Source organism: Marmota marmota, unplaced genomic scaffold, assembly GCF_001458135.2.
Source record: "Marmota marmota marmota unplaced genomic scaffold, marMar, whole genome shotgun sequence".
Classification (NCBI taxonomy): Eukaryota; Metazoa; Chordata; class Mammalia; order Rodentia; family Sciuridae; genus Marmota; species Marmota marmota.
The window spans coordinates 2,572,174-2,595,011 of NW_026000206.1; the positions used below are offsets into that span (position 1 = coordinate 2,572,174).

Below are 22,838 nucleotides of genomic sequence, written 5' to 3' on the forward strand. Positions count from 1 at the left end.
GCCTGGCATGATTGACAGAATCAACTGGGGACCCGAAGATTGCACAGGAGAGGCACAAACAGGGACTGCCCACCCCAAGATGAAGACCGCTCTCCCTCCCTGAGGCAGGAGCAGGTGCTGCAGGAGGTCGAGAGCAGACACAGACTGCGAACGAGTCAGACAGCTCAGGCCGGCCCTTGTCCCCAAGCACCAGGGCAGGCACGTGTGCACAGTTCTGTAGTGCTGGACAGCATTCCTCGCTGTAGACATGCCCGCCAGAGACGGACAACAGGCCAGGGTGGAATCAGAACTCGAGAGGGGGCTGGGCATGCACAGAGTCTGAGAGCCCCTGCGAGAGATGGAAATGCCCCAGGCCTGTAGGAGCAGAGCCCTGCACGTGGGGCAGGCTGTTCACCTTTTCCTGGAGTCAAGATACTCAAATTCAAAGCCCAGTGACAGGTTGGGCATTTACTTAGAGAAAAGGCATTTTATCTTTGCCTTTGGTCCCTGGAAGGAGAGTTAAGTGCTCTTCCAGCACCTGTTCTCCCTCGTTCTCCCCTGCACGCCATTTTCAAGTTCTAAGAAAAATCTAAAAGCATTTCAAATGCTCTCCTGCACGCCCCAGCTCTCAGGAGGCACAGGACCACGTAGATGCAGGAGCCACCTTTTCTTCCATTTGAAGGGAAAACCACAAGCTGTTTTCCAGCTGAGCACACTGGAAAAACACCCATTTCTGGGCTTGGTCTGATCTTTGGTAACAAATGTCTTCCTGCACCACCAGGCAGGGATGATCTGAATCTCAGCTCTGGCCACCACCTCAGCCTGGGAGCAGGGGCCACAGTCAAGCAGGGGAGCTCAGGCTGAGGTCCTGCTCGGGGCTGGGGGAAGTGGCCCCCAGATGACCCTGCAGGCCAGGCAGCCCCTCTTCTACCCCACTTGCCAGCTGCTCCACCCCTCCTTATCGATGCCAAAAAAGGAAGCATTTGTTTCTCACTTTGTGGTTCTAGGGAAATTCAGAGAGATGACACTGCCCCAAAGGGGGGCACGTTCCTTTGTCTGTCAAGGATGTGGCCAGGAACGCTGCATCTCACCGAAGCCTTTTAAATGTTTTTCTTCAGCCTCTGAGGGTGAGGACTTCCTCTTGAGACAGCCGTCCGCACCCAACCCTCCAGGTCCAGAGCAGCAGCAGCCCTGAAGCCCAGGGAGGGCAGCCCAGCAGCATGCAGGCCAGGGGTCCCTGAAGTTCACAGGACAAGAAAGAGCACCCCTCTCCCTCCAGACCTGCGCCGTCCTTCTACATGGCCCAAGAAAGTGAGGATTACAAGCCGCCATTGGCAATGAACCAGACCTGTCTGCCTCTATAAATCACAATGGGTTCCAGGGGAACAGACCCAGGTGTGCGGTGAAATTCAAACCCGGGGCTTTGGAGGAGAGAGCTGCATAAGTTGGAGCTGAGAAACTGGCTGGAGCAGAATTCTGTTCTACATCTTTGCTGTGGCACGACCCTGAGGACAGACAACCTAAAGGACTTCCCGCTAGTGGGGAGAGTGGCGAGAGGCAGGGCCTGGAAGATTTCACTTTGCATTGGACTCTCCTGGGTTGCAGGAACTTTCTTTTCTTTCTTAACAGCGATGCTGTGCCGATGTAAAAATTCAAACTCATTTTAAAAATTAATTTGTTTGAAATTCCCAGAGACACAGTAACAGGATGATTCACGCTCAGTGGGTTCCTGCTCGCTGGCTCCTGGGCAGCCTCTTCCATCCTCTGAGGAGCTGCCAGCCAGGCCGGTTAGCAGGACACACTGCTGCCCTCAGTGCAGTCCACGGTGCCTGTCTGTCCCCTGCGCTGTGGCCGACTCCCAGAGTCTCAGCAAGTGAAGGAAATGCTTATGAACCAGCCACGGCTGGAGCGAAGGAGGACTGGACGGCAGGGGAGAGGAATGTGGGCAGGATGGCAGGAGGGAAGGATGGTCACGAAATGCCAAAGACAGTACCCTACAGCAGCCATGATGGGGAGGCAGTGCCTCGGACAGGAGGGAAAAGATAAGAACTCAAGGGGAAGCCACGTCTCCAAAGGTTCCTGCTTTACATGGGGAATGGCTGTCACGGAAGCAGTGTGACAGGAAGAGCTGAGCCAGAGGCCCTGAGCTCGAGGTCCCATTCTCATGACAATGAGCTGGGCACAGCAGCCCCAACTTGTGAACTACCTCCTCTGCAGGCCAAGGTGCCAGGTCCCTCCTTCCACAAAACCACCTGACGGCCAAACAGATGCACCTGCAAAAGCACCGTGGAAACTGAAGGGGTTTTAGTCTTGTCATCTTCCTGGAACTTGTCAAGGTGTCAAAAACTAATGTGGAGCTGGGGGCATGGTGGCACACGCCTCTAACCCCAGCCACTCGGGAGGCTGAGGCAGGAAGATCGCAAGTTCAAAGCCAGCCTCAGCGATTTAGCAAGGCCCTAAGCAACTTAGTGAGACCCTGTCTCTAAATAAAAAATAAAAAAGATCTGGGGATGTGGCTCAGTGGTTAAACCCCTGTTTAATCCCCAGTACTTAAGAAAAAAACAACCATGTGAACATTGTTGCTGCTTTTCAGGTGGGACCTGAGGCTGAGGGAGGGTACGGCACCCTGCCACGTGTGGAGAAGTCACGTGGAGCCGGGATTGCCCTGTCCACATTATGGAGCACAGAATTCTGTCTTGGGGGCCCATCCTGTGCGCTGCAGGGTATTAAGCAGCAGTCCAGGCCTCTGTCCCTAGATGCCAGTAGCACCTGTGTCCCAGTCGTGACAACCAAAATGTCTCCAGACACTGGCCCACATCAGCAAAATCGCCCCCAGTTAAGAACCACACACTCACCTTAAGTTCAGCTTGACAGTACAGTGCAGGGGACACACAGTGACCGTCACAGAGGGCTGGACGCAGCCAGGCACTGAAGGAAGCGCCCACAGACAGGCCACACTGCACCTCAAACCACCTTATTGGATCCCCGGTTCCATCAATGAGGAAATCAAGGCACAGAGAGGAGAAGCATCTTGTCCAAGTTCAAACAGCTGCTAAATCCTGAAGTCAAAGAAGCTGGGGGAGGGGAGCTCAGACCAAGGAAACGAGGCTGTGACTACCAGGGGCGAAGACAGGACTGAGGTGTGGCATGGTCGACTGCTTTACTGGACAGCTCAGGGAGGCAGCAGGGCTACCGAAGCCCCATATCACAGGCAGGGACACGAAAGCGTCACAAAGAAACAGAACCCGGGGCCAGGGGCAGGACTGGCTATGAGCCACCTCTTCCCTCTCTGGTGTTGAGGGCCAACCTAAGACACATGATGGTGAATCTGAGCTCAGCGTCTGGGAAGTGACAAGCCCTTGTGGGGGAGGTGGCCTGAGCCCCAGGCCACCCAATTCAAACAGTGAGTCTTGGTCAGGAGGTCAAAGTTCAGAGTTGGCTTTCTAGAAAAAGAAACAGCTCTACACTGAGTCATCTGCTCTCTCCTGTGCAGCCAAGGGGCACAGCTTTCAAGAGAATCAAACCCTATTAGTCCAACTGGCCCATCCTATAAATAACCACCATTCAAAATCCCCACAAGTAAATGGCAGCCTGATGGGTCCAAGCCCTCCCAACTCAGCTTCCATCCCCATCTCTTGCTGTACCCAACACACGAATGTCCCCACCATACCCAGCAGCCTGCCTCAGGGTCTTGCCTCATCCTGGGAAATCCTGCCTCCCTGTCTTTCAGGTCTTAGTGGTCTCTCCAGGGACCAGCAGGCTCAGAGCAGCCCCTCCTTGCCATTCCTGGCCATCTCTTGGCGACTGCATTTCCTTCTTCACGTTTGTCCCTTTCTGTAGTCGTGGATGGATAGGAGCTGAGTTCCTGACTGCTCATGCAGCCCTTAGCTCAGTCCCTGCTATGTAGTAGGACCTCAGTCAATATTGGCAGCATAAAGGAAGGAATGGAAGAACAAATCCACAAACTAGAAAGAGCCAGAATCGAAGCAGAACCACCTTGCAGCAGTGGATCTTTAAAAGAAAGAAAGGTGGGGGGTGGGGGGAAGACCCATAAAGAACTGAAATTCACTGATGAAACCAACCCTTGGTAGGTGTCCAGAGCAGCCTTCACCTCTGGGCTGAAGTACCAAAGAGAGGGCTGCAGCCCACCTCCTGTCTCTCCCAGCTTAGCCAGCAGGGTGGGGCGTATGACCAGCCAAGTTTGCGAGTTAAATCAGAGCACTCTCTCTCTGCTCACATGAATTTTCCATGTAACCAAGTTTTAAACCCCAAACATCCTCTAAGATGTTGCTTTTGATGAAATGCTTATTAAACTGTACACCACATTCCTCACACAGTACACTGACCATCATTTGACTCTTCTTGATGGTTTGGGGTCAGGAGGCTCCCTGATCACATCACCCTCCCAAGCCCAGGGAGGCCACAGTGTGGTGTGTGGCATCGTGGGCTCCCACATGCTCTGGCCCCCGACCGCCGTGCTGTGGTTTTGTGTGTAGTATCGCTTTCCGTCTCCCTGCTGGCTGGTAATCACCGTTCCCACTGCCCACTGTTCCACAGCCTCTGCGGACCCTTGACAGCCTCTCCCAAGAACAAACCTGGGAGGACTGTGAACCACGAGTCAGCGGGACCTGAACACAAGCCAGAGGCCTTGAGCAGGACGCAGAGGCCCCGGGCCTCAGGGAGGCTTTTCCCACCCACTACTCCCACTACTCTACCGCAGCCCCGGGCACCTGGGGCTCCCCTGGCCAGGGGGCTAGGAGCCCTGTGAAGCCGAGCAGTGCTCTGTGAACTCCTGGGTCCCAGCCATGTTTCCCACACCTTTCGTCTCCTTCACTTGGGAAAACAGGGCCCTCGAGGGAGCCTCTGGGAAGAAAGTCGCAGACGGTGCTGAGGCGCATTCTCCCAGGGGGCAGCCAGGCCCCTGACAGGCAGTTTCCCAAAGTGAAACAGAACCCAGAGGCCCTTCCCAGGGACTTGCTGGGAATTCCCAATCAGCCCCCCGCATCCGCAGATTCCGCACCCGCGGATTCAACCAACCGCAGAACAAAAATATTCAGAAAAATAAAAACGCATTTGTGCCAGACGCGTGCAGGCTCCTCCTCCTTGTCCTTCCTCCCTAAGAGACACAGCGTGACAGTGATTCACACATTCGCTGTTATAAGTGACCTAGAGATGACTCAAAGCATACAGGAAGATGTGTGCAGTTAACGCAAATACACACCATGGCCATCAGGGACCTGAGCACATGGGTTCTGGTACACCCGAGGTCCTGGAGTAGCACCAACTGTGCCTTAGGAGGACGGTTAGTGCCTCTTTCTCCCTCCCAGGTAGATCTTTTTGTTGTTGTTGTTGTTGCTGGGGATTGAACCCAGGGCCTGGGCATGCAAGGCAAGCACTCTACCAACTGAGCTCTACCCCCAGCCCCCAGGTAAATCATTTTGAACCAGAGGATGTGAATGAACTTTCTTTACATTCAACAGTTGAACCGCATGATGCCACGTTCATTCTGCAGTGCACATTTGTGGATCTATATGGGGGAAAAGATGGACCATCTAGAGGGCAAATGTTATCTAGTCATTATCTCCAGGTATGGAGCCACGACAGGGTTAGTGTCCAGTTTCTTTGGTTGAGCATGCATGAGTTACGAAATTAGGTGGATAAAAGTTATTTTTTCAAGCTTTTCTTTGGCCTGCAATTCCAGCAACTCAAGCAGGAGGATCACAAGTCTAAGGCAAGCCTCAGCTACTTAGCAACACTATCTTGAACCCCCCAAAAAGAACATTTTAAAGAGGGGATGGGGGTATGGCTTGTGGCTTGGTGGTAGAGGACCTCTGGGTTCAATCCCCAGTACCACAAAATGAAAAGTTAAAAAAAAAAATCCTCTCTCCCCCATGTTCCTCTTTTCTGTGGCAGTTGAGCCCCCAGTGGCTGCCTCTGCTGGGGTGTGTGTGGGTCACAGGGCTCCACTGGACATCTCCCAGGAGAGCTGGATATCTGGGAGCCCGGGTGCCACCACAGAGTCCCATCAGCCCCTCTCCTCTTGCTCCTGCCTTGCTCAGCCCGTGCCCCCACAGTCTTTCCACCTGCTCTGCTCCAGGGCCTCAGGGGCCTCTGAGCAGCAATGAGAGGCTGCCCAGGAGCTGGGAGACCAACACAGGCCTTGGAAGGCAGGTGGATGAGAGTGAATCCAGCCTCCGGCACCTTCTACTGCTCAAGTGACGTTCAACTAACTGACTATTGGTTCTCCCCGAGCCTTGTTCTTCTCATCAGCAAAATGGAAACAATACTTCTCACTGGAGCTTAGACGAGCTGATACTTGCCAAGGGAGGCATCAGGCTCAAGGGACAGCTCCTAAATCACAGGTACTGCTATTATTAAGAATATCTAGAACACAGGGGCCAGCCCAGGTACTCAACCCTGGCTGCTCTTTAAAGCACTTTAGGAATAGCATTTGCCTGTAATCCCAGTGACTCAGGAGGCTGAGACAGGAGGATCCAAGTTTGAGGCTAACCTCAACAATGTAACAAGACCCACCGTCTCAAAATAAAAAAATAACAAAGGGCTGGAGATGTAGGTCAGTGGTACAGCCTTTGGGTTCAATCCCTAGTACCACAAACACACACACAAATTAATTATAATAAAATAAAAAATAAAGTACTGTAGGAAGCTCATAAAAGATGCTGAGGTCCAGAGTGGGGCGGATATTTCCACGTGGCCACCGTACATTGCACTTCCTTTCCCTCCACAAATTCATGTCCGCAGCATCCTTCCCAAAGGCCTCAAACCACCATCTCCAGGAGGCCTTCAATAAGACTCCCAGGAGGACTGGAATTTTTTCAACACTCCAATCTGATTCAAAATCTGTATGGAATTCACACTTAGCATTGTGTCAACTGGAAAACATTTTCAAATTACTTCTTACATTTTTATTTTCTTCCTGTGAGGGCTCTGGGCACACAGCACATGATCAAAAAAGGCCAAGCAACACACAGGGTCCATGGTTCTCAAAGTGTAGCCCCAGGCTTGCAGCATGAACTCACCCTGGGAACTCATGGGGAGCTAGTCCCTGCCTTATGGAACCCTCATAGCTGCATGCTAACCGGGGAGAGGGGGTGGGGGGTGCGTCTGTTTTAACACATCCTTCAGGTGATTCTGGGCTTGCTGAGCTAAGCTGGAAGCTGGTCCCCACCCGTTGCTGCCAGGTAAGTAAGACCTTTTCTTCCTCAGTAAGGATGGGCCAGCAGGAGTGTGAAACTGGTCTGTCCGTGGTGTGGTTAGAACACTTCAGAGCAAGGAAGCATGATATGAACAGTCTCACCTGTAGATTCCTATCTACGATCCCATCCCCTTATCTGTTACCACTTAGATTTCTTGCAAAAAAAATCTGCCAGAACACTTAAAGTTTACCCATTTATAGGTCCGTTTTTAAGCCTAATTTTTCCTGTTTTAAGTGGAATATGCTGCCAAATGTCCACTTTGTCATTATGACCCAGGAGCTACATTCTAAACCAGCTTACAGCACGGGGCCATCAGCAGTTTGGATGTTTGCACACAACGTCAGCAGGTGCCCTGCCACTTGGAGGCTTTGCACTTGCCTTCCAGATGTCCCAGTTTGTCCTGTCGCAGTTACCACATGCTGCTTGTTCAGTGTGGGTTCCTCAAACAGCCCCAGCCTCCCTTCTCATCTGGGTTGAGGAGGCACAGAAAACCCTGCTGGTTCAAACAGTGTGCAGACTAAGAGGAAACGGAGCTCGAGGGAGCGTCCCACAGGTCAGTCCTGACCCTTCACCAGCCAGGGCCGCTCGGGGCGCTTCAGCCTGCCCAAGGGGATGAGAGTTTCCTGGGAGCCTGACGTTTGGTGCTGCACTGAATCCTCCAGCCTGGATTGAATGTGGGTTTTTAAACCAAGGTGCCGTCAGGGAAGTCGGATTACCTGGTCCTGGAGTTTCTGGAACATCAGAGGATGTGGTTCTTCCAGGATCTTTTCGTTGAGCCGAGACTGCCCCTCCACATTGACTTGGGATGAGGCCTTGTTGGACAGAAAGGTCACGTAGATCTCCTTGGCCTTTTCCTGCATCTGGAGGAGACAGAGGGGGCTGTCCGTTACCTGCAGACACAGCCCTTCCCTGCCTGAGCCCCTACTCTGCCCTATGGCCAGGCTCAGAGCAGTTGCAGCCTTGGGAGCTCTAGCTGCCACTCAGGATCCCCAAGTGGGCTCATGGCGTCCAGCCCCACCCTCCACCCTACTTGTGTGTCTGTGGCCGCATCTCCACTAACCACTCAGAAATGATGAGAAAGTACCCTGGCCCAGAGTGAGCCCTCACTACCATTCAGGACCTGGGATACATCCTCCAAATTAAGAGCTCCTGGGGATCTTATTAAGTCACAAGAAGGAATGAAGCACTGATATATACTCCAATGAACGAATAAACCTTGAAAACATTATGCTAAGTGAAAGAAACCAGATACAGGAAGATATGCACCATATGATTCCATTCACATGAACTGTGCAGAATAGGTGAATCCAGAGACAGAAAGATTAGTGGTCACCACGTGTTGGGAGAAGGAAGAAAGAGAGAGGACCGCTTGATGAGAATGGTGTTTCTGTCTGGTGATAAAAAAGAGTTCTGGAACTACACAGTGGTGACACTAGTACAACACTACGAATGTACTCAATTCCACTGAGGTGCACCCTTTAAATGTTTTGAAAGGTATAGTGAGACACTGAAAATGGTCAAAATGGTGAGCTTCCTACTAGGTATATTTTACCACAATGAAAGAAGTCAAGGGCCGAGGGTGTAGCTCAGTGGTAGAGCACGTGCTTAATATGCGTGAGCCCTGGGTTTAATCCCCAGCACTGAAATAAGGAGGTCAAGGTAAACCTAGTTCACATGCCCACCAGGGATCCAGCCAGCACCTGCTCTATAGGGTACAGACACCTTCTAGGTGACTCCCATTTCCTCAGTTCCCTGAACACCCAGCAAAGTGCCATTTCCCGTAAGCCCCTCTCCTGATGAGGACAGGGCCAGGACAGGTGACGGGTGCAGCAGGCTCAGGACACGGCTCCAAAGCCTTCAGTTCCACCCAGTTCTCTGCCTAAGAAGCACAGCGACCTCTGCAGGTGCAGCCTGACAGCCTCCGGGGCAGGCTGTGCCCGCTCACGGCCCCCCTGAAGTCCCAGTGCAGTCCTGCCAGGAAGCCGAGCCCTGAGGAGGTCAGGCAGCAGAGACGACAAGATGCCCACCCATCAGCACTGTGGCTGCACCCAAACCCAGCTGGGGTGGGAGTGGAACGTACCCCCATGGGAAGGAGCCCGGCTTCACGGTGAGCACTTTGTCTTCAAAACAATGTGCCTCGTGTTGGGGCTGCAGACCTGTGGACTTCCCCTGAGAGGTCTATTTTCTTTGAGAGAAAGGAGACTTCCTGTGCCCCTGCCTCACCTGCAGCTAAGACAGGCATTTCTCCAAACATCACAAGTAAGTCATCACCATACCCTGTGGAGAAGGCCCCCAGAAAGGGCTCTGAACTGCAGCCTCTCAGCTCCGATTTGCCGAGGGAGGCGAGGGGGCTGGGGGGGGCGGCCTGGAAATCTGCCTTTCTCTCCAGAGAGCCTTCTGGGGCTCTGAGTACGCTATGGAGCTTGGCTTAGAAAATTCTAGGCTCTGAAAACCTTCTGGTCTTATGGAAACCGCCCAAAGTGTTCTAAAACTGATGCTTAAAAACAGGGGGGAAAGAACTTTTGTGGTTCCAGAGACTAGAAGACCCCACTAGGCTGCGGCTTGACCAGGGTCCCCTGGGAAAGCGAGCCTCGCCAGTGCTTACAGGAAGACGGCCTGGGTGGGGGTCGACCCCCCCAAGTCCTGGAGTCTGTTCTTTCTTGACTATCAACATAAACAACCAGTTGATGTCAAACTCAGGGACAAGGAGCCTCTTAAGGTAAATATGGATGTTCCAAGGACAGGTCTGGGGATCATCAGCGAGGCCCAGGGGAGCAGCACTTTGTACTCTGCACCTCTCAAAGACCCATCCTCTCTATGGAGCCAAGAGTCTTCCTCCCACCACCCCCTGCCCTGTCAGGAAGGAACATTTTTGGAAAACCACTTCCTGTTTTACAGCTACTTCACAAAAGTAGAATTTCAGCCTGTCAGATTAGCTAACTCCATGCAGAGCCCTGTGGGCAGAAGGCCTTCCCTTCCCTAGAACACTCACACACACACCATAGCACACACATGCACACATGCGCACACACTGCCCATGGGAATCCAGGCTCTCTTAAGTAGTTCAAGAAAGAGCCGGGTAATGAGCGGCCTGAGATTGAGGTGGGGGCAGCAGGCCACAGGGCAGGAAACAGGTGGCAGGTCTACAGGTATACAAGCCCCAGGACCCAGACTCACCTCTCCCACCAGCCGCCCCTCCTAGGTCTCAGGGGGTCCCGGACCTGCCTCAGGCCTGCCCCCATCACATGCCCTGAGGAATGGCCGAGCAGCAGAGCTTATCTGAGCCAGGATAGGAAGCATGACCGAAAAGGGAAGCCCCGAGACCGCCGACCACAAGCCGGTCACGGGAAGGCCTGCTGTCCAGACCGAGAACACTGAACAAAAAAGAAGAACCAGTCACTTGAGCTATCTTGGTACATTTTTCCAGAGCTTTGTTAACCCTATTCTGGCTGCTGTTAGGATAGGAAGAGGACAGCCATCCCTGGTGGGGTTGATTTGGGGTCTGTGATCTGAAAAAGAGGCCAGCTTCTCTTCCATGGCCCTGAGACACGCCAGATCACAGCCTAGACAGGGCCTCTCGCTCCCTGAGGAGACCTAATGAGCCCAGCTTCCAACACACCCCCGAAGGTGCTACAAAAGGACCCTGCCTGGGCCTTCCAGGTTGGGGACTGTGGATGGCAATGTCTGCACCCTGGCGAGCTCCTTTCAGGCTCCCCCAGTCTGGGCCTTTCCTGGCAATGCCTCTGCTTGCCCACAATGCATCAAGTGAACTCATTCTGAGACCCAGAGACACCCTCCACTCAACAGCAAAGCCCTGCTCACCCAGCACAGGGAAGGACGTGGCTGGGGCCTGTGGGTTCCTCTCCCTTACTCGGGAAACATGCAGCTGTTTCCCACTAGGAACATGAAAATCTGCTTTGACTTCACATCCCCATGACTAATGGCCTCCACGTCCCCAACTTCTATGGAAACATCCCACAAGAAAAGTATGCGCTGGAGTCTTCCTTCTTCCCTCCCAGCAGCTCCTCTGCCACCAGCCAGCTCAGCCCAAGAGCCCAGACACTCTCTGGGCCTCACACTGGCCCCCCGCCCTGCACACCTGTCCTACCTTCTTCCCTAGCTCCCACCCTCCAATGGCCTCAGGAGTTTCCAACACCTCTTTCTTCCTATCTTCTTTGGGCTCTTGTCCCTCTGTCCCCTCCCTAAATCCTGGGGTTCCCCAACTACATGCTCTGCCAAGGTTTCGGCCCAACATTCTCCCCCAGGCCCATATGCCAACTGATCCCTAGCAGTGTGGACAGGGATGTCCCATTAACACAGCAACCTTTTTACCAAGAGCAGGGGTGTCCCTGCTGGTCAGAGGTCCTACGGCCTCTCCTCCAGGAAACGGACACCAGACGCCCTCTGACACCCACACGGCCCCCACGCTCTCTCTGGCTCTGCTCGCATCACTCTGAACGCACTTCCCATCATCTCATCCCTCTCCATCCCGAGACCCTGCCAGAGGCACCATGGGAGATGACGCACAAGAGCACTGGGGGACCAAGCCACCAACTGTGTTCACGTCAACTTCCGAAAGAGAACGAGGCAAAGAAAGTACTGAGTAAATGATAGGAGAGAATTCCCGAGAACTGGCCAAGAAATGGGAGGAGGTTGAAGGAGGAACAGATGGTGGGACAGACAGCAAGAAGAACAAACCCAGACACCTGCAGGGCTCGGAGGAGGTGACAAGAGGCACGGCCAAGGGCAGGGACCAGGTCACCAGGTAGAAGGGAGAAGGAGGGCAGCAGAAGGAAGATGTTAGTCGCCCAGGTCCTTGATCCCTGCCTCCAACCCCAGGCAGTGACCACCTCCCTGCTCCCTTCCTCCAGAAGATGGGAATTTCCTTAAGAAGTTGACTGAGGGGGGCTCCAGACAGAGGCAGGAAGGAGGGCAAAGATGAGCTGCCAAACGGGATTCACGAGGCTCAGTGACGCATCAAACATAGACCCCAGCAACCTCTCCCACCCAACAGAGGAACACATGGCCCTGTGGCCCACCAGGAAGAGACCGGGGGGGACCTCATCTGGAGAAAACAAAAACATAAAAGCAGAAAATGAAGGTAAAGTTGAAATCTTCAGTAGGGACCAAATGCCAAATAGATAAAGAAGGAGGAAAGAATAAATAAAATTATGGGCTCAGTCCAGGGATTAGGGTCACCACTGGAAAAGAGACCAGAACCAGATTAGGTGGTGCCCCCTGGGTCCCAGCCACTGGGCAGCTGAAGAGGGAAGATCCCTGGAGCACAGAAGATCTAGACCAGCCTGGACACCATAATGAGACCTGGTCTCAGGGAAGAAAAGAGAGGACAGAGGAGAGACAAGCCACCCAAACGGAAGAAGTTAAAAAAAGAAAAAAAAAAAAAAGTAGAAGCCATCATCTTAGCAAGGTAGGAGGCTGAGGCAGGAGGATTGTCAGTTCAAAGCCAGCCTCAGCAACGTGGCGAGGTCCTAAACAACTTAGTGAGACCCTGTCTCAAAATAAATATAAAAAGTGCTGCAGATGCGGCTCAGTGATAATGCACCCCTGGGTTCAATCCTTGGTATTGAAAAAAAAATAGAAATAATAGCAATAACATGAGAACATTTCCAAGAACTATAAATTTCCATATTAGGAGGCTTTACAAAGTGCCCACAAAATTAATGGACCATGTCTCTTCAAAGCCCCTGATCATACAATTTTAGAATTTTGTAACATAAAGCAGATCCTATACCATTCCAGAGGGGAAAAAAGCAAAACAAAATAACTTATACATAAAACACTGATGCTTAGAAGCAGGAGACAATGGAACAGGCTGAGGTGTGCTCCGTGGCAGAGCACTTGCCGAGCATGAGCAAGGCCCCGGGTTTAATCTCGGGTACCACCATCACTCTACCAAAAGAAGAGGATGACAGTGGGACAATGTCCTCAAAACTCCAAACCTGAGCTTGGCCGGAAGGCCAAGAAGTGACTGTGCCTGCAAGATTCTCAGTGAGTTGCAACCTAGAATTCCTACACATCAGTGAACTGGGAGAGATGGAAAAAACTAACACTGTCACTCCACTGTCCTCACACCTCCAGCTGCCCAGGTCCCTTTCTCAGCTGTTGCTGTCTGTGTGCCACCAAAACAAGGGAATGATGTGGCAGAGGAGGAACCAGGTCCCGGAAACTGAAGCCTTTACCTTGTGGCACAAAGAGGGCAGAAGTGTGGAGCAGCGGTCAGAGAGCTGTCCCCAGGAAAGCCAGACTACAGGGACAATCTAACAGCATCAAGCTGAACAATGCTGTGGGCCAGTGGGGAATGTGAACATTGGAAGAGCAAAAAATGGTCCAAGAAGGAAAAGGTAAGCCAGGCGCCTGTAATCCCAGTCACTGGGGAGGATGAGGCAGGAGGATTGTAAAATTGAGACCAGCCTAAGCAAACAAGGGAGGTCCTCAGCAACTTAGTGAGACCCTATCTCAAAATAAAAAGGGTTGTCGATGTGGCTCAGTGGAAAAGCATCCCAGGTTCAATCTCCAGTACCAAAAAAAAAAAAAAAAAACAACAAAAAAAGGAAACTATAATAGTAAGCAAGCACCTCTTTGCAAACAATAAGCAATAAATTCTTCATCATAAAAATGTCACAAAGATCTAAGTAAGCAATCCCTGAGCTACCGCAGGAAGAAGTTGTATATAATAAAATAAAAAATAAAAAGAACTGGAGATGTGGCTCTATGTAGAACTCCCCATGTGGGGTGGGAGCGGGGGACAAAAGTCACATCGCACAGGCTGAGGCCAGAAAGAATGACTCCTTATTATACCCACTTGTGAACTGAATGAATGTATTTGTTCCAAGGAGCATATGTCACCTTTGAAATTTTCAAAAACACTTAAAAAAAGAAAAAAAAAAAGAAAAAACCCACAGGGCTGGGGACTTACAGAGAGTGCTTGCTTAGCCTGAGGCCCTGGGTTCATCCCAGCACCACAGAAAGTAAATAAATAAATCCCTAAAAACATACTCAGTAATGAGATCAAATGACAGCATTAAACAAAAGAGATAAAAACAACCAATACCACAGGACCCCCCATAACTCTGTAGATTCTACCATACTATTAAAATGCAAAGTGCTGTTAGGCTGAAAGGCCAGGGCAAGTCACCCTCAGAGCTGTGATCATTAGAAACCTTGCCCCACCCCCACTCTCGGTGTGGTTTTCACAAATCTGTACCAGCTGCCAGCCGTTGCAATCCCGGCCACATAGAGACCCGGCCGCTGTGCTGTGCGGGGTGCTGACTGACGGATGAATGAATGAAGACAGGGGCAGCCAAAGAACAAACACCTTGTTGGAGTTTTTTCTGAGGTCTCATACGACACAGATGCTGGTCTGTTTTCAAAGCTAGCAATAGCTCCCGTGCTAATTCAAGGAGGAAAGGCACTTGAGAGAAAAAAATGTCAACCATAAAGACATTGAATGGGAGGGAGGGGCTTTGGGACCCAAGTGCTGATGTGACACCTGGAAGGTACAGCAACCACGGAGGCCCCACGGAGGCCCCACGGAGAGGGTGGGACATGTCACCCTCACAATTTTCTAAGTCCCCCACATGACCCACAATAAATGCAGAGTGTCAGGACCCTACTAAACGAGGGGGCTGCTTTGCCTGCCGGCCAAGTGACAAAGCAGGGACGGGGGGGAAGGCAGTGGGGAGCCAGTGCTCTGGAGAATAAAAGCCCCAGCAGGATGGGATGTGAGTCCAGCCCTCAAAGTCCATTGCCACGGCTGAGACTGCAGGGCCAGGGGACAGTCCTGCTGCCTGCGGAGCCCCCAGGGGTTGACCGCCTGAATGCAGGAAGTGAGAGCACACTGTGGTCCAGGCCTGATTCTAGGCGCTCGGATACCACAGGGAAGATGAAGCCACACGACAGAGGGAAAGACAGAGCCAGGAAACCAACAAGCGACTATACAAGCTATCTGAAGTCAGGGAGTGCTGCATGAGTCAAGTCAAAGGATGAAAAACAGACCCAACAAGGTTCTCTTTAAAATAACCGAGGCAAAAATCGAGATTTGCATCAACCCCAAAACTGCCTCAGTTGACTACAGAGATAAACCCTCCCACGCCTCCCTGCTGGGCCAGATGTGATAAGTGTGATTACGAAATTCAGTTAGGCCCAGTCCAGTGCCTGCGTCCTCCTCCTCCTCCGCTTCTGAAAATAAGAGACTGTCTTACGCTGACTCCCTAGTTTTACTTCCTGTGCTGCAGGACACAGGAGAGAGACCTCACAGGCTGGAGTCAAGGACCCGGGTCTGCTTCCTGGTGCAACAAACTGGGTGGCCTTAGGTGAGCTGCTGCTTGACCTCTCAGACCACATCCCTGCACCTGTGAATGGGAGCAGTCGAGAGGCTTCAGGCAATGACCCACACCGAGCCCGGACACCCCAGGGTCATTGATGCCTCTGTCCTTCCCAACACCAGCTGCTTTCTTAGGCAGCTGGCAGGTGAAGGTGACATTCATGGTACTGAAGTAATCGCCAGGCACATTCCAGGCTTAAGCCTTCCAGAGTCTTAAGATGGGCATCAGGGATGGGGGCATGGGGAGGGGCTGCCCTATTCTATATGCCTCTCTCTGGGGTGTGGACAGGCAGTGCCACCTAATACCATACCTGCCCCATGGACACTGAAGTCCTACAGAGGCTTTCCAGGGCCTTGGCCTGAGGTGACCTCCTTGCTGTGGCACCCAGATTCCCAGGTGTGGCCACACCTGTCCCCAGCCTCCTCTGCAAACAGAACCCTTCCACCTCCTTGTCATCTTACAGGGTTGGTCTTCCCATATGCTGTCCCAGCTCCTTGGGGACACTATCCCCCACCCCCAGCCCCCAATTCAGGACTCAGCTTTGAGTCACTTCCCCCGGAGGGGCCCTAGTGACCACCCACTGCCTGGGCTCCCACAGGCCCCCCCCCACTTCCCATTTCTATTCTCACCACACTTGCAAGATCTACTCCCCAAAGCAGCTCATCCAGCTCACCCCTGAGGTATCTCCAGGGCTTCTCAGGATGCCTGATGCTGAGCGGGTGCTCCCCACAGTCGCGGTGACTTCAACTGAACAGACGAACACGGAGCAGACGTGCAGGCCATTTGCCTGGGTGACCTGAGCACTGGTTTGAGTCCAGCTTTGCCATAGCACGGGGGGACCTCAGCTTCCTTGTCTACACTGCAGGTGAGCTGGCCCTAACACTCTAAGAACAATGGGCATCTACTCAGCCCTGACACCGAGCTATGAGATTGGTTACATCCATTGCACAGGCCAGCAGGTACTGCTGGCCCTGGGCCCTGTCCTGGGTGTGGGGGACAAAGTGGAACCAGGAGCACTCCTGCCCTGAAGAACTCCAGCCCCGAATCTTACCTGTCCCCTCATCTCTCACGTCCCCCTGTGGCCTTCACCACCTACGATGCTCTAGTCAGAGTCGTCCAGAGGAAGAAGATGCCAGGAGAAACAAGAGCCCTGCCCAGTGGGCAATTTGTCTTAGAATCTGTCCTCGTCGCTCCAGAGAAGGAGGTGGGGAGGGAAGGCCACGATGTTCCCTCTTGGGGAAAACGTATCTGAGCCTGGAAGAGCCTCAGAACAAACCAGCGTTGGGCATTTTCCAAGCAGTGGACCGTGGACAATGGCAGCTGGCCCCCTGAATTCAGGCTTTTGGAGATGGAGACTCCATCCCTGGCAGCCCACAAGCCACATCTGCCTGTGGAGATGTTTTGTTCGGCAGGCAAGGTTTTAAATTTTTTAAAAATGAGTTCAAATATGGTTTCACATAAGACCCCGAATGTCCAGCTTCTCTGGAAAACCAGCTGCAGGGGTGGACAAGAGGGAGAAGGAGCTTGGGACAAAAGGCCCCACAGGACCCTGGGACAAAGAGTAAGCAAGCCAACACCTGAGCATCCCATCAGTGAGCTCGTGGGGACAGAACAGAGGAAACCCTGCCAGCCACAAGCCCCACACAGGCAGCCCGGGCCCCACATCTGCAAGCCAGCAGCCTCACGGAGCTGGTAGCCCTGTAAACCAGGTCTCATACCCACCAATCTAAAGCCTCCTTCTTAACCTCACTCACCTCCTTTACACCCAGCCTTCAATGGCAGAAAATGCAGCCAACATGGGAAGTTAAAGGCTACCTCCAATAAAAAACACACATCTACTAGGAGAACCATCAGACACTCTCGTGTGGGGTGTCTACCAACTACAAAGCACTTATAAAGATATACTAAATAATTGACAATCCATCTGATGAACACTGTGCTTTTATCACTACTCATCTGCTGATCATTTTACTATGTCCAAAAATGCCAACGTGGCAAACTCTGGGGAAGCATCCTCATGACTTATTCATGAAGAGAAAGATCACACACAATGGCAAACGCTAAAGGACATAAATCATTATTTTTACTCTAAATATTGGCCCATTTGGACAGCTCCATTGAAACGTGGATTGACCCTCTTTTTCAAATTATTAATATTTGATCAACATAAGATACCTAATCAGAAGCTTAAATTTTCCCCCAAGTCTAATATAAATCAGGCTTCTTTAGGCAAATTCAAAATCTATGAGGCAAGCAGCTGTAACTGGATAAGAAAAAGGAAAAACATGATCAAGAAAATGATCACAAGGTAGAAAGAAATACCTGCTTTTTATCTTGCAATTTCTTAAAATCTTCACATGCTAGCCAGAACAAAACATTTTCTTCACTGAATTCCTTTTTCAAAAATTCCTATGAATCAAAAGGAAAAAAATATCATACAGTATTCTACTTAAAAAGAAAAAAAAAAGATGCATTTTCCTTCAAGAAATGATTTGGCAAAAATTCAACAGATGAGGCTGGTTCAATTATCCTTTGAGAACTCCACCCTGAAAATAAAGAGCATGTTTAATGTTAAAGCTAGAATTTCATATGCATTTGACCTTAATGGCTTTGACACTGTAGAGAAGAATAAAAATGAAGCAGGACTCTACTTGCATTTCTTAGCTGACAATAAATTACCAAAAAGTAAATTAAAGTGGGAAATGTATTAGTTCCTTCCAGCCACTGTTTAAACAAAGTACATTCCTACAAAACCAGGCCCATTTTTTTTTTAAACAAAAGAAAAGAAAACATATTAAGCATGTCTAAAAAACACTACAATGATGGCTATTTTAAGTTGGAAGTGTGTTTTCTTTCGGCAGCGGTTGGGAAGTTGGTGCATGGACAGCATTTCGGCCATGTGGAGGCTTCCCTCACATCTAGATGATGCTCAGTGGCTTGGTATCTGGGGCCCAGAAGCCCTGGCACAACCTGCCACTCTCTCCCTGACAGGGACCCACAGCATCCTGGCCCCACACCTCAAAGACAGATGTTGCTGAGGTTCATTCTCAAAATTCCCATGTGGTCCTCCAACGGGCACTTAGAGGTCTGCTGGCTGAAAAAGTCGGTTCTAGGTGGCACCGACAATACCCATCCATCTGCCTCCTCTTGGAGGTTCTCTTCTCCAAAGACACTACTGTCTCTATCGACATTTCAGAGAGACCTAGGCCACACCTCCCAGGCAGCCCAGGGATGGAAATTCTCCATACAGACTCCACTGGGTTCTGTACCTTCTCTCCATCGCCTCCCACCCGACGAAAACCAGGGACAGACCACCTGCCCCTCGGTGTCACGTCCTGGCTATCTGTGAGAGCGCTGTCAACATGACCACGACAGATGAGAAGTTCTGACTCTCCAGTTGGGACAGTGTTCAGGATCGGCCTGTTTCCCCCCAAACCCCTCTAAACCTCATGCATCACATCGATCCCAATTAACAATGAGAAAGGCGAACCCGGAATCTCTTCACGCCTTCAGGGTCTTCCAGCAGACTCTCCAGGGAGGTCGCCCACTTGGCCGTGGTCTTGAGGCTCTGGTGGCTGCTGCTGGAACTGCCATCACTGTCATGGATGTCTGCAAAGCAAAGTTCAGACCACGGTCAGGGGCCCAAGGACACTGCTGTTCATCTGCACACGGTGGTCACCCTCACCGCCCCAGCCCACAGATGTTAAGCTGCATGCCAGGCTCTGTTAGGCACCTGACGTAATGACTTGCTCCAGTGAGACAGGCGCTAGTACTTCCAGTATTGTGTACATAGGAAAATCGAGGCACAGCAGATGAGAGGCTTGCCACTTTCTGACACATCCACCGGCCAGCTCACAGGCATTCCTAAAGTCTCACTCCAGCTGCCTCCCCTACCAGAACCCGGACTCCCCAGCACTCCTCCCCGACCTGCAGCAGGCAGCATCGTGACTGTGTGGAGTGGTGACTATTCGCAGGACTGACTCCCACTAATCTGAAAATTCCTGTCCATCATCATCTTATCTATTTGCCAGCTCCTACCTTGTTGCCTGGCATAGAAAACCATGGAGCAGAAAGGACCAGGACCAGTGTAAGGATGCAAAATCAAAGGGGTTGCCAAAGTACTCAGAAATCAAGGTAAAGAAACTGAGGATTAAACCCAGGGGCACTTTAAGACTAAGCCACATCCCCAGCCCTTTTAAGGTTTTATTTTGAGAAAGGGTCTCACTAAGTTGGCAAGTCTGTCCTCGAACTTGTGATCCTCCTGCCTTGGCCTCTCTAGTTGCTGGGGTTATCAGGTATGTGCTACCGAACCCAGCTTCATGCGATTTCCTTAAAATTAATCAAAAAAACATATGATGAACAGAATACCAAAGTTTAAACCAAGACAGGATCATTCTTCTGATTTTCCATTTAGACTCAACCTCCAGGACGGCTCAGCATCCCACTGTTACATACTGGTCTTTGTTTAAACTTTTGATATTTGGTTCATCATGAATATTTTTATGTAATTTTGATCTTTTAAAACACTATATTAACTATCGATTCCCTGAGGCCTGAGTTTTCAGTGAATAGCATGAATGGGTGACGACTCTGCATCCCAACATCTCTCACCGACCGACCTAAGACATTGAAATCTTGTCTTTTTTTAGGGTTGGGGCTGGAACTCAGGGCCCGGCAAATGCTAAGCAAGTGTTCTAACACTGAGCTACGATCCCAGCTTTTATATCCCCTTGACCAAAGGAAAGAGGACAAGGGATCTCCACTAAGGCACTGAGGCCACTCGAGTGCAGGAGGAAGCGACAGCACAGACACGTCTCCTTCTACAGAATCCAGACTCAAGGAAAAGCCACTGGGAAGTCACTCTGGTTGGTCTCAGGTTCAAAACCCAGCTTGGCAATCCAAACTATAAGACCTTGGGCAAAATTCTGATAGAGTATACCCCTGACCTCTAGGGTTACCCTAAGGATTCAAAAAGGAAGCGCTAACAGCATGTTTCACAATGGCTAGTGGAGAGGATCTTGAATGCTCCCCAAAGAAATGATAAATGTTTGAGGTGGCAGATATACCAACGACCTGATCTCATCATTACACACTGTACTGAAATGCTACATGGCACCCTGTACAATTATGTGTCAATTGGGGAAGTGCATCAGGGACCTGGGAACATACTTGGGCCACAACAAGCTCTGAACAAGTGTTAGTTCCTTTCTCCCCTTCCCTGAGATAATGACCGGTAATACTTTTTCCCTAATGACTTTTTTTTTTAAACTAGAAGCATGTTTTTATAAGCAAAGTTTAAATCTAGTAGAAAATAAACTTTTAATTAAGAAATCAATGAAGCAAAATTTTAAACAATAAGTACTCATCCAAAAAAGGAACAAATAAAGAAAACCACTTTAAAGGATTAATGAAGTCTTATAAATATGAATTGCTACAAATAGCTACGAGACCATTCTACTAAAAATCTTCTCGAATCAGGGCGCGGTGGTACATGCCTGTTATCCCAAGGACTCGGGAGGCTGAAGCAAGAGGATCTCAAGTTCGAAACCAGCCTTGGCAATTTAGCAAGGCCCTAAGCAACTTAGTGAGACCCTGTCTCAAAATAAAAAGTAAAAAAGGCTAAGGATGTGGCTCAATGGTTAAGCGCTTCTGGGTTCAATCCCCAATACAAAAAAAAAAAAAAATTTTGTATAAAATTCATATCAAAACACACTGGGCTTAATAGAAGTAGCTTCAAGGATACCTGATGTTCTGTTAGAGTGGAAAACATACACATTAACTGCTTAATCCACTAAGACTCCACCTCCTAGCCCCTTAAGCTAAATAAAATAAAACAGAACTACAAATCCAGCCGGGACTGTGTTTCAATATGCAGTGGTGATGGAGTACCTAAGAGAGGAATCCATTATTTGGGACAAATCCATTCTTCTAATGAGAAGAGAAGTCACTGGGCCACATCACCAAACAGACCTGATGGTTTTCTAAAGTGCCCCATCCAGTATGAGGATATGAAATGAGCTCCTTGCTCTCTTTGTCCCTGCTGGGATGGCAAGCTCCTGAACAGAGCTTGTCTTCCCAAAGTTCAAATTCAAAGATCATCATTAAGAGAAATTTCTGCATCAGTTCATTCTGCCAAGCATCCGACTAACTCACTCTTCTGCTCTTTGCCCAGAGAACACAGTCTGACGGTTCACTCCACTTCCCCAGCAGATCCTTTCTTAAGTAAATAAACCCAGACACACAGGATGCCGTTCCAGGAACAACCTCAGGCTGCCCCTGCCATTGCAGAACTACTACTGGGGCTGGGAGTTTTCAACTTTGGTCTGAAAGGATTCCAAAACCTTGACATTCTTTTCTATAAGAATCCAAACCACAGGGGTTTTCACTGCAACACTATCTTGAATATCAACATACACATGGATTCCCATTTGCCAACAGGGAGCCAAGAGAGCTAAGACAGCTAGCCCCAGTGCCACAGTGGCTGACACCACTTTCATTCAGAGGTGATCAAACCTAATATGCTAATCATTTTTGCATATTAGGATTCTACATCAGCTTTCATTTGAACAAAAAATCTTATAAACTCAAAACCCACTAATTTGGTCTCACCCTTTATAGACTGGGAATCAAAAGTCCAGAGGGGAAAATGACCTGTCCCAGGGGACCTGGCTAAGGAACTGAAGGACAGAATCAGCACTGGGAGCTCCACCTAAGGGAAACTGTCCCTAGCAGGATCACCTCCATGGGGCTGCAGGGTCCCTTAGAACATAGACAACAGATGGGCCCTCTATTTGATTCTCTCTTGAACTCCTATTCCTGCATCAAGAATAAGGAAATAACATCCACAGTTGATACCATTACAGAAAAGCATGGAATTTTTAGGAATGGAGTAGAAAGCACACCAATGGGAAGCTTCTCTCAGTAGCCATGTTACTGGTTTCCTGGCTTTGGCATCCTGGATAAAGAGAAAGTCCTTCTTGCCTTCTGCCCACTTTCTGCCCCAGAGCTGCCCAATAGGTGTCTCCTACTCCCTAACTATCTATCATGTTTTCACTTTGCCCAGAAATATTGGTGTGAATTTTTCCTAGACTTCCAGATTGGCTTTCAAGGTTTTGGGGGGGTTTTTTAATTTTTTTTTTTTTTTAGTTGTTGATGGTCACAATACCCTTATTTTATTTATTCATTTTTTTATTTGGTGCTGAGTATCAAACCCAGTGCCTCACACACGCTAAGCAAACGCTCTACCACTGAGCCTACAACCCATGCCCCCCCGCCCCACACTTTTTTTTTTTTCAAT

At 50.3% G+C, this 22,838-nt stretch overlaps 1 protein-coding gene across 3 annotated transcripts in view; it reads right to left on the bottom strand.

Moving 5' to 3' along the window:
* Rgs10 (regulator of G protein signaling 10) overlaps positions 1 to 22,838 on the bottom strand; it is a 34,178-nt gene that overhangs the window by 4,785 nt on the left and 6,555 nt on the right. For all 3 annotated transcript variants that reach the window (XR_007343193.1, XR_007343191.1, XM_015498320.2), the window contains 3 exons: positions 19,032 to 19,150; positions 17,864 to 17,950; positions 7,913 to 8,056 (listed from right to left, as the gene is read on the bottom strand). Coding sequence is in view for 1 of the 3 variants with exons in the window: in XM_015498320.2 (XP_015353806.1) it covers positions 7,913 to 8,056; positions 17,864 to 17,950; positions 19,032 to 19,150 (350 nt within the window). In the remaining 2 variants the exon portion in view is untranslated. The remainder of the gene's footprint in view (positions 1 to 7,912; positions 8,057 to 17,863; positions 17,951 to 19,031; positions 19,151 to 22,838) is intronic.